At 39.9% G+C, this 12,136-nt stretch overlaps 1 protein-coding gene across 2 annotated transcripts in view; it reads left to right on the top strand.

Moving 5' to 3' along the window:
* LOC118880767 (cytochrome P450 3A24-like) overlaps nt 1-12,136 on the top strand; it is a 43,474-nt gene that overhangs the window by 4,851 nt on the left and 26,487 nt on the right. For both annotated transcript variants that reach the window (XM_036824691.1, XM_036824692.1), the window contains 4 exons: nt 2,126-2,225; nt 9,073-9,186; nt 9,448-9,536; nt 11,217-11,365. In XM_036824691.1, coding sequence (XP_036680586.1) covers nt 2,126-2,225; nt 9,073-9,186; nt 9,448-9,536; nt 11,217-11,365 — 452 coding nt within the window. The remainder of the gene's footprint in view (nt 1-2,125; nt 2,226-9,072; nt 9,187-9,447; nt 9,537-11,216; nt 11,366-12,136) is intronic.

Below are 12,136 nucleotides of genomic sequence, written 5' to 3'. Positions count from 1 at the left end.
CGCTTTCTGTCCAGTGTCATGCTTCCCCCCTTCTCCATTTTTCTTTCCTTAGGTTGCATTTAATTGCATAAAATGCATTATTCCAGAACATTCTAATATGTGCCCATAAGTGCATTTTTTGACCCTTTCCCACATGATTCACTTTTAATTAAAAGCCAAGAATCCTTTATTTAAGTTTTGCATTTAATATGTCCTTTTGGAAAAAGAGCTGGGGGTTATAGGTAAAGAAAATAGGAAACAATTTCTGCTCAGCTTTTTACTTTCTCTACAAGTATGGAGGTTTTTTGGTTATTGTTTTGTTTTTGTTTTTAATTTTCAGCCAAGACTTTCCAATGTAATTGTATTCAATTATTGTTTTATCTACTATTTTTCTCTGACTTTGAAGAGATGTGGGATATATCTAACCCAGAGTGTATCATGTGGGCTCAGAGATTTTAGGAGTTTTGTAGGTTTGATGAGAGCAGCAGGAGAGGTGTAATGTAGTGACTATTTGCCAAAAGGAAGTGGGAGAAGCCTCTGCCTCTCTGTACCTCTTCATCTTCTCTGATCAAGTCCTCAAGAACCATAGGGCCCTGCTGAGTTGCCATGGCCCCAAACGTCAATGTGATTGAGTGGACAGAACACATAGCCCTGGATCACGACTGGACCAGCTCCAACTGCCCCTCCAACATTTAATACTTGTGAGGTCTGGATAGAGTCACGTTTTCTTGGTGGATCCCAGTTCTCTCATTAGAAAATGGTTCTCATGCTTGGGTGTAAATGAGAACCACCTGGGAGAACTTGTTATAAATACAGAACTTTGACCCCACCCATCAGCATACCAAATCAATATGATCTGGGGTGGGGCCCAAGAATCTGAATTTTAACTGGTAGTATAAGAAATACTAAGGCTGGAGTGACATCTGAATATAAAGCGTCACCCCAAACCACTATCCCTTCTCCACCCAGGTGTTTTTGAAAAAACATGATGGGAAAAAGGGAATCATCCAAGTAATATGGTCAATCAGATGGAAGAGCAGGTTAAGTGCCTCTTCAATCCCTTCCGTCACTGCTTCAACTCTAAATGCACATGACACCCGCTTAAACCCTCTGAGTTTTAGAATTTTTTGGGGGGGGGGAAATAATGCACTGGTTCTCATCCATTTTTATATGAAATCACAAAACCATTTGAAATTCCTGTGTGAAGTCAGAGGAATAATAGGTAACATGTAGAAAACCTTCCATTGTGTTCTAGCCACTGCAAATGATTGATAGAGGAAACAAAATGCCAGAAGACAGTGTGATTAACTTAGAGTCAGCCTCATGCCAGCGGCCCATTCCCATGAACGGGCGTCCTGCCAGTCAGGACATCAGGACAAATTGGGATGTATCACATCTGAGGAGTTGGCTTTTTGTGGTTAGGTGGGTCAAACGTAGGCCTGCCCTGCTGCTAATGGCTGTTACCTACACGGAGCCTGAGGCCCACTTGGGACTCATGTCGAAGAATAAATATAAGTAATGAAAAGAAAATATTTTTAAAATGAATTATACGTGTTCCTCTGAATTTCTTTATTCTCTTTGTCCTTTTGTTTCAAATTTTTATAACCTTGACGCTACCAAGGATATCTCCTTATTAATATAATATGTCCTTTTAAAAATTATGAACTAGAAAGCAAATTTTAGAAAATAGAACAGAGAAAATCTTTCATAATCCCACTCTCACTTGTGGAGTATTCCAAATCTTCTTCCATTTGCAGACACATTTCACCTATTTATGATCAGTGTGTCTATAAGTTTCATAGGCCTTTTTCATGCTTTTGATATATCTTCAAAAATGAGTGGGTGGACTCTCCTTAATTAATTATTTTTTTCATTCTTAGACGATTTACTTGCCTTCAATTATTTACTAAGCTAACTTCCTTTTTGATAATGAAATATTTTAAACCTATAGAAGTTATGGAGAATGGCATAGGAAATACCCATGTAAACAACACCTAGACTTAACAAATGTTCTAATGTTATTTCTAACCATGATCTCTAGGAGTAAGGTTTATGTAATGTCAGGATGAGAGTCTGGACTTAAGCTGTGACTCCAGCTGCAGAAACCGGATCATTAAATTTAATCACATCTCTTTTCCCTACACAGGTGTTATGAAGGTCAACAGCCTCTGTTAGTTATCACAGATCCAGACATAATCAAAACAGTGCTAGTGAAAGAATGTTATTCTGTCTTCACAAACCGGCGGGTAAGCATCCATTTTTTTTTTTTTTAATTTATTTATTTATTTTTAATTTATGGCTATGTTGGGTCTTCGTTTCTGTGCGAGGGCTTTCTCTAGTTGTGGCAAGTGGGAGCCACTCTTCATCGCTGTGCGCGGGCCTCTCACTATCGCGGCCTCTCTTGTTGCGGAGCACAGGCTCCAGACACGCAGGCTCAGTAATTGTGGCTCACGGGCCCAGCTGCTCCGCGGCATGTGGGATCTTCCCAGACCAGGGCTCGAACTCGTGTCCCCTGCATTAGCAGGCAGATTCTCAACCACTGCGCCACCAGGGAAGCCCAGCATCCATTTTTTAAGTTTACATTTTATTTATTTATTAAATATTTATTCTGTAATAATTATAAAATCACAGGATATTGTCAAAAGAGAAAAATACAGGAAGGTGCTCTGAAGGAAACCCTTCATCCTGTTTCCCCCAAAGGTTAATATCTTGCATAATTATAGTACAATATCAAAGTAGGAAATTGACATTGATACTATCCACATAGCTTATTCAGATTTCATCAGTTTTATGTGCATTCATTTGGTGTGAGTGTGTGTGTTACTCTATGAAAATTTATCATAGATGTAGATTTGTGTAACTACCACCACAATCAATGTATAGAAATGTTACTTCCCCATCAATCTCCCTCTAACCATTCTTTTATAGTCACAGTGAGTATCTTGTCTTTTCCTCTTATCAGGGTCTTAGTAGACCAATTTTTTTTTGTATTTTTAAAAAAAATTTTACACATTATTTATTTATTTTTGGCTGTGTTGGGTCTTCGTTTCTGTGCGAGGGCCTTCTCTAGCTGTGGCGAGCGGGGGCCACTCTTCATCGCGGTGCGCGGGCCTCTCACTATCGCGGCCTCTCTTGTTGCGGAGCACAGGCTCCAGACGCGCAGGCTCAGTAGTTGTGGCTCACGGGCCTAGTTGCTCCACGGCATATGGGATCTTCCCAGACCAGGGCTCGAACTCGTGTCCCCTGCATTGGCAGGCAGATTCTCAACCACTGCGCCACCAGGGAAGCCCCTTTTTGTATTTTTATAGTTTATTATTTTATCAATACTAAAACACTTAATGAAATCACTTACTTTTTTCTTTTTAACATCTTTATTGGAGTATAATTGCTTTACAATGGTGTGTTAGTTTCTGCTTTATAACAAAGTGAATCAGTTATACATATACATATGTCCCCATATCTCTTCCCTCTTGCATCTCCCTCCCTCCCACCCTCCCTATCCCACCGCTCTAAGTGGTCACAAAGCACCAAGCTGATCTCCCTGTGCTATGCAGCTGCTTCCCACTAGCTATCTATTTTACGTTTGGTAGTGTATATATGTCCATGCCACTCTCTCACTTTGTCCCAGCTTACCCTTCCCCCTCCCTGTATCCTCAAGTCCATTCTGTAGTAAGTCTGCATCTTTATTCCCATCTTGCCCCTAGGTTCTTCATGACCATTTTTTTTTTTAAGATTCCATATATATGTGTTAGCATATGGTATTTGTTTTTCTCTTTCTGACTTCACTCTGTATGACAGTCTCTAGGTCCATCCACCTCACTACAAATAACTCAGTTTCATTCCTTTATATGGCTGAGTAATATTCCATTGTATATATGTGCCACATCTTTATCCATTCATCTGTTAATGGACACTTCAGTTGCTTCCATGTCCTGGCTATTGTAAATAGAGCTGCAATGAACATTTTGGTACATGACTCTTTATGAATTATGGTTTTCTCAGGGTATATGCCCAGTAGTGGGATTGCTGGGTCATATGGGAGTTCTATTTTTAGTTTTTTAAGGAACGTCCATACTGTTCTCCATAGTGGCTGTATCAATTTACATTCCCATCAACAGTGCAAGAGGGTTCCCTTTTCTCCACACCCTCTCCAGCATTTACTGTTTGTAGATTTTTTGATGATGGCCATTCTGACTGGTGTGAGATGATATCTCATTGTAGTTTTGATTTACATTTCTCTAATGATTAATGATGTTGAGCATTCTTTCATGTCTCTGTTGGCAATCTGTATATCTTCTTTGGAGAAATGCCTGTTTAGGTCTTCTGCCCATTTTTGGATTGGGTTGTTTGTTTTTTTAATGTTGAGCTGCTTGTAAATTTTGGAGATTAATTCTTTGTCAGTTGCTTCATTTGCAAATATTTTCTCCCATTCTGAGGGTTGTCTTTTTGTCTTGTTTATGGTTTCCTTTGCTGTGCAAAAGCTTTGAAGTTTCATTAGGTCCCATTTGTTTATTTTTGTTTTTATTTCCATTTCTCTAGGAGGTGGGTCAAAAAGGATCTTGCTGTGATTTATGTCATAGAGTGTTCTGCCTATGTTTTCCTCTAAGAGTTTGATAGTGTCAGGCCTTACATTTAGGTCTTTAATCCATTTTGAGTTTATTTTTGTGTATGGTGTTAGGGAGTGTTCTAATCTCATTCTTTTACATGTAGCTGTCCAGTTTTCCCAGCACCACTTATTGAAGAGACTGTCTTTTCTCCATTGTATATCCTTACCTCCTTTGTCGTAGATTAGTTGACCATAGGTGCGTGGGTTTATCTCTGGGCTTTCTATCTTGTTCCATTGATCTATGTTTCTGTTTTTGTGCCAGTACCATATTGTCTTCATTACTGTAGCTTTGCAGTATACTCTGAAGTCAGGGAGTCTGATTCCTCCAGCTCCGCTTTTATTCCCTCAAGACTGTTGTGGCTATTCGGGGTCTTTTGTATCTCCATACCAATTTTAAGATTTTTTTGTTCTAGTTCCGTAAAAAATGCCATTGGTAATTTGATAGGGATTGCATTGAATCTGTAGATTGCTTTGGGTAGTACAGTCATTTTCACAATATTGATTCTTCCAATCCAAGAACATTGTATATCTCTCCATCTGTTGGTATCATCTTTAATTTCTTTCATCAGTGTCTTATAGTTTTCTGCATACAGGTCTTTTGTCTCCCTAGGTAGGTTTATTCCTAGGTATTTTATTCTTTTTCTTGCAATGGTAAATGGGAGTGTTTCCTTAATATCTCTTTCAGATTTTTCATCATTAGTGTATAGGAATGCAAGAGATTTCTGTGCATTAATTTTGTATCCTGCAACTTTACCAAATTCATTGATTAGCTCTAGTAGTTTTCTGGTAAAGTCTTTAGGATTGTCTATGTATAGTATCATGTCATCTGCAAACAGTGACAGTTTTACTTCTTCTTTTCCGATTTGTATTCCTTTTATATCTTTTTCTTCTCTGATTGCCGTGGCTAGGACTTCCAAAACAATGTTGAATAATAGTGGCGAGAGTGGACATCCTTGTCTTGTTCCTGATCTTAGAGGAAATGCTTTCAGTTTTTCACCATTGAGAATGATGTTTGCTGTGGGTTTGTCATATACGGCCTTTGTTATGTTGAGGTAGGTTCCCTCTATGTCCACTTTCTGGAGAGTTTTTATCATAAATCGGTGTTGAATTTTGTCAAAAGCTTTTTCTGCATCTATTGAGATGATCATATGGTTTTTATCCTTCAATTTGTTAATATGGTGTATCACACTGATTGATTTGCATATATTGAAGAATCCTTGCATCCCTGGGATAAATCCCACTTGATCATGGTGTATGATCCTTTTAATGTGTTGTTGGATTCTGTTTGCTAGTATTTTGTGGAGGATTTTTGCATCTATATTCATCAGTGATATTGGTCTGTAATTTTCTTTTTTTGTAGTATCTTTGTCTGGTTTTGGTATGAGGGTGATGGTGGCCTCATAGAATGAGTTTGGGAGCATTCCTTCCTCTGCAATTTTTTGGAAGAGTTTGAGAAGGATGGGTGTTAGCGCTTCTCTAAATGTTTGATAGAACTCACCTGTGAAGCCATCTGGTCCTGGACTTTTGTTTGTTGAAAGATTTTTTTTTTTTTTTTTAGATTTGAAACAATCTGAATTTTTCATGCTTTCTTTTTACCTAGAGGTTGCTTCAAAGTTTAGCTGTCAGTGGAAAAGCTTTCTCTAATTTTTTAAAAAATTTTATCTATTTATTTATTCATGGCTGTGCTGGGTCTTCCTTTCTGTGCGAGGGCTTTCTCTAGTTGCGGCAAGTGGGGGCCACTCTTCATCGCGGTGCACGGACCTCTCACTATCGCGGCCTCTCTTGCTGCGGAGCACAGGCTCCAGACACGCAGGCTCAGCAATTGTGGCTCACGGGCCTAGTCGCTCCGTGGCATGTGGGGTCTTCCCAGACCAGGGCTCAAACCCGTGTCCCCTGCATTGGCAGGCAGACTCCCAACCACTGCGCCACCAGGGAAGCCCCTGTTGGAAGATTTTTAATCATAGTTTCAATTTCATTACTTGTGATTGGTCTGTTCATATTTTCTGTTTCTTCCTGGTGAGTCTTGAAAGGTTATACCTTTCTAAGAATTTGTCCATTTCTTCCAGGTTGTCCATTTTATTGGCATAGAGTTGCTTGTAGTAGTCTCTTAGGATGCTTTGTATATCTGCGGTGTCTGTTGTAACTTCTCCTTTTTCATTTCTAATTTTATTGATTTCAGTCCTCTCCCTCTTTTTCTTGATGAGTCTGGCTAATGGTTTATCAATTTTGTTTATCTTCTCAAAGAACCAGCTTTTAGTTTTATTGGTCTTTCCTATTGTGTCCTTCATCTCTTTTTCATTTATTTCTGATCTGATCTTTATGATTTCTTTCCTTCTGCTAACTTTGGGGTTTTTGTGTTCTTCTTTCTCTAATTGCTTTAGGTGTAAGGTTAGGTTGTTTATTTGAGATGTTTCTTGTTTCTTGAGGTAGGCTTGTATAGCTATAAACTCCCCTCTTAGAACTGCTTTTGTTGCAACCCATAGGTTTTGGATCATCGTGTTTTCATAGTCATTTGTCTCTAGGTATTTTTTGATTTCCTCTTTGATTTCTTCTGTGATCTCTTGGTTATTAAGTAGTGTATTGTTTAGCCTCCATGTGTTTGTGTTTTTTACGTTTTTTTCCCTATAATTGATTTCTAATCTCATAGCGTTGTGGTCAGAAAAGGTGTTTGATACGACTTCAATTTTCTTAAATTTACTGAGGCTTGATTTCTGACCCAAGATGTAATCTATCCTGGAGAATGTTCCATGCACACTTGAGAAGAAAGTGTAATCTTCTGTTTTTGGATGGAATGTCCTACAAATATCAATTAAATCTATCTGGTCTATTGTGTCATTTAAAGCTCGTGTTTCCTTATTAATTTTCTGTCTGGATGATCTGTCCATTGGTGTAAGTGAGGTGTTAAAGTCCCCCACTATTATTGTGTTACTGTTGATTTCCTCTTTTATAACTGTTAGCAGTTGCCTTATGTACTGAGGTGCTCCTATGTTGTGTGCATATATATTTATAATTGTTATATCTTCTACTTGGATTGATCCCTTAATCATTATGTAGTGTCCTTCCTTGTCTCTTGTAACATTCTTTATTTTAAAGTCTGTTTTATCTGATATGAGTATTGCTACTCCAGCTTTCTTTTGATTTCCACTTGCATGGAATATCTTTTTCCATCCCCTCACTTTCAGTTTGTATGTGTCCCTAGGTCTGAAGTGGGTTTCTTGTAGACAGCATGTATATGGGTCTTGTTTTTGTATCCATTCACTGAGCCTGTGTCTTTTGGTTGGAGCATTTAATCCATTCACGGTTAAGGTAAATTATTGATATGTATGTTCCTATTACCATTTTCTTAATTGTTATGGGTTTGTTTTTGTAGGTCCTTTTCTTCTCTTGTGTTTCCCACTTAGAGAAGTTCCTGTAGCATTTGTTGTAGAGCTGGTTTGGTGGTGCTGAATTTTCTTAGCTTTTGCTTGTCTGTAAAGCTTTTGATTTCTCCGTTGAATCTGAATGAGATCTTTGCTGGGTAGAGTAATCTTGGTTGTAGGTTCTTCCCTTTCATCACTTTAAGTATATCATGCCACTCCCTTCTGGCTTGTAGAATTTCTGCTGAGAAATCAGCTGTTAACCTTATGGGAGTTCCCTTGTATATTATTTGTCATTTTTCCCTTGCTGCTTTCAATAATTTTTCTTTGGCTTTAATTTTTGCCAATTTGATTACTATGTGTCTCAGCATGTTTCTCCTTGGGTTTATCCTGTATGGGACTCTCTGCGCTTCCTGGACTTGGGTGGCTAATTCCTTTCCCATGTTAGGGAAGTTTTCAACTTATAATCTCTTCAAATATTTTCTCGGGTCCTTTCTTTCTCTCTTCTCCTTCTGGGACCCCTATAATGCAAATGTTGTTGCCTTTAATGTTGTCCCAGAGGTCTCTTAGGCTGTCTTCATTTCTTTTCTTTCTTTTTTCTTTATTCTGTTCCACGGCAGTGAATTCCATCATTCTGTCTTCCAGACCACTTATCCGTTCTTCTGCCTCAGTTATTCTGCTATTGATTCCTTCTAGTGTAGTTTTCATTTCAGTTATTTTATTGTTCATCTCTGTTTGTTTGTTCTTTAACTCTTCTAGGTCTTTGTTAAACGTTTCTTGCATCTTCTCGATCTTTACCTCCATTTTTTCCCGAGGTCCTGGATCATCTTCACTATCATTATTCTGAATTCTTTTTCTGGAAGGTTGCCTATCTCCACTTCTTTTTGTTGTTTTTCTGGGGTTTTATCTTGTTCCTTCATCTGGTACACAGCCCTCTGCCTTTTCATCTTGTCTATCTTTCTGTGAATGTAGTTTTTGTTCCACAGGCTGCAGGATTGTAGTTCCTCTTGCTTCTGCTGTCTGCCCTCTCCAGATAGCTATTTCTTTGGAGCTTCAAGAATAGGCTCCCAGATCTGGTCAATCACCTTGGGACAGTGCCAGTAAGACTCTGTGTTTTGCTTTTGACTCTAGGCTTTTGGTCCAGTGGGAATTATGAAAAATGCCGTCTCTCTGTCTGAGGATGAACAATGGAAGAGAATACGAACGTTGCTGTCTCCAGCCTTCACCAGCGGAAAGCTCAAGGAGGTAAGAAAAGAAGAGGACTTTCAATTAGAAACTTAAGGAATGACTCTAGGGACACGTAGAAAATAAGATCATAGTCCCTTTCCAAAGAGGAGTCTGCTGAATTTGAGTTTTCTAATGATGGTCTTTTATCTTTACATCCTAGAAGAGACATTTTAAGATTCCTTATAAAATACCACTTACTGCTCCATGCTTGGGAAAGCCAGGTCCTTCTAGGACTTGAGTCTGCATTTAACTTCAGGTGATGTTGTACTTTGTATCTAGATGTTCCCCATCATTAGCCAGATTGGAGATGTGTTGGTGAGGAACCTGAAGAAGGAAGCAGAGAAAGGCAAGCCCATCAGCATGAAAGAGTAAGTAGGGGTGAAGCTGCTGGTACATGAGCTCCATTGAGACCCTCCAGCTGCCTGCCATGGAGCCAGATTCCCACTGCTGAGTTACTGTAGTGACCAGACAGAAGTAGGTATGTGGTGGTACCACTCCAATGGGCCACCCCAGAATGAGTGGTGGCTCACCAAAGAAAGCAGGGCAGCTGGGAGAGAAAGGGTCTTCTCCTGTGTACATGAGCCAGGATGAACTTATCTGCTTAACTGTCACTTTGGATATTCTGGAAGACAAAAACACATAGTTTAGAAAGGAGAAACATTGTTGTGCACAGTACTGAGTGTAGGGGGTGTGGAGCGGAGGTGGGGAAGGCTCTTTGTACATATTGGCAGGCAGTGCACTGGGCAGGAATGTTACAGTATGGAACTTGAAACAACTTAAATCTCTTCACAGTTTTCCTGAGGAAAATGCTAAATATTAATTCTTTTTTTTTTTTTTTTTTTTTAATCTTTATTTATTTATTTATTTATTTATTTTTGGCTGTGCTGGGTCTTCGGTTCGTGCGAGGGCTTTCTCTAGTTGCGGCAAGCGGGGGCCACTCTTTCATCGCGGTGCGGGGACCGCTCTTCATCGCGGTGCGCGGGCCTTTCACTATCGCGGCCCCTCCCGTTGCGGGGCACAGGCTCCAGATGCGCAGGCTCAGCAGTTGTGGCTCACGGGCCCAGCCACTCCGCGGCATGTGGGATCTTCCCAGACCAGGGCTCGAACCCGTGTCCCCTGCATTAGCAGGCAGATTCTCAACCACTGCGCCACCAGGGAAGCCCTAAATATTAATTCTTAACCACCATTTGTTCTTCCTTCAGCCTCAAAAGAGAGAAGGCCCTGTACAGGCTATGGGTAGAGTGATCATAGCATTTGTTGTCTAAACTGAGATTTTTTTTTTTTAATTCTGCTGTAACAACAGGTATAAACTGAGAATGTCACAGGAAAACTGAGGACATAAGATCACTTAGCTATGGGATTCCCTAAGTCAAATTTGGAGTAATTTATTATTTTTTTAACTAGAAATATTTTTAGTTCTTACATTTCACAGAAATGAGTCTGCCCTCAGGGCAACCACAGACCACTGGAGTTGAGGAAGTGTGGGTCTTTCAGGATCCTTAGCAGAGGTGTAAGACAGTGAGGGATGATGTTCCTGGCAACTCAGAACAAGGTGGTGCTGTTCTGTAATTCACTGAAGAGGAATCAGCTCAGAGTGCACGTTCTGTGGTGAGGCAAGACCCAGATCAACGTCCCCTTTCTTGACTCCCCCAGGATGTGTTAAATTTACACCCTTGGTTATACTCAGACACAGTCCTTATACACTTATTATTGCCTGTAGTCAAAACACACTACTGTACTTTGTCTTATTATGGGTGTCTATCCCTCTATGACTGAGCTCCTTGAGTTTGTGGGGGGATGTCTAACTTGCCTTAGTGTCCCCATCCCTCCTGGCACAGGGCCAGCTGCATCACTGGCACCTCAGACACACCTCAGGAGTGAGTGATAGTAGCATAGACTCTTCCATGGTCCAGCATGGTTCTGAAAGAGTGTGGCTCTTTACCTGCCTTGTCTGGGCATCTGATTTTACATGCACTTCTTGTTATATGTGTTGGGTAAGGAGAGTAAAGAGGTGTTGATTTTAGTTGTTCATATCTTTCTCTACTCAGCTTCTTTGGGGCCTACAGCATGGATGTGATTACTGGCATAGCATTTGGAGTGAACATTGATTCCCTCAACAACCCACAAGATCCCTTTGTGGAATATAGCAAGAAGATCTTAAAATTTAATCTCCTCTCTCCATTACTTCTCTCAATAGGTATGTGGACTACTTTATTCCTTTTTCTTTATTCCTTCTTCCATCCCTCCTTCCCTCCCTCATTTCCTCCTTCTCCACCTTTCTTCCTTTATCTTTCTTTTTTTTTTTAAACTATTTTTGTTTTTATTTATTTATTTTTGGCTGCACTGGGTCTTCATTGCTGCACGCAGGCTTTCTCTAGTTGTGGCAAGCGGGGGCTACTCTTTGTTGCGGTGCACTGGCTTCTCATTGTGGTGCCTTCTCTTGTTGTGGAGCACGGGCTCTAGGCGTGTGGGCTTCAGTAGTTGTAGCACACGGGCTCAGTAGTTGTAGCTCACGGGCTCAGTAGTTGTGGCGCACGGGCTTAGTTGCTCCTCAGTATGTGGGATCTTCCTGGACCAGGGCTCGAACCAATGTCCCCTGCATTGGCAGGCGGACTCTTAACCACTGTGCCACCAGGGAAGCCCTATCTTTCTTTTTTAAATAACAGCTTTATTGAGATACAATTCACATGCCATATAATACACCACTGTAAAATGTATAATTCATTGGTTTTTACATCCTACCTATCCATCAACAGATGAAATGGACAGGCAAAATATATACAACATTCAATATACACAACTGGATATTGTATGTGTGTATGTGTACATATACACACACATATATATGTGTGTATATATATGTATATATACATATATATATATATATGAGAGAGCCAGCTTCTTCTATTCTAGGACTTGAGTCTCTCTCTCTCTCTCTCTCTATATATATATATATATATACATATAC

The sequence above is a fragment of the Balaenoptera musculus genome, chromosome 15 (assembly GCF_009873245.2).
Source record: "Balaenoptera musculus isolate JJ_BM4_2016_0621 chromosome 15, mBalMus1.pri.v3, whole genome shotgun sequence".
Classification (NCBI taxonomy): domain Eukaryota; kingdom Metazoa; phylum Chordata; class Mammalia; order Artiodactyla; family Balaenopteridae; genus Balaenoptera; species Balaenoptera musculus.
This window is presented reverse-complemented; position numbering and strand designations above follow the sequence as displayed.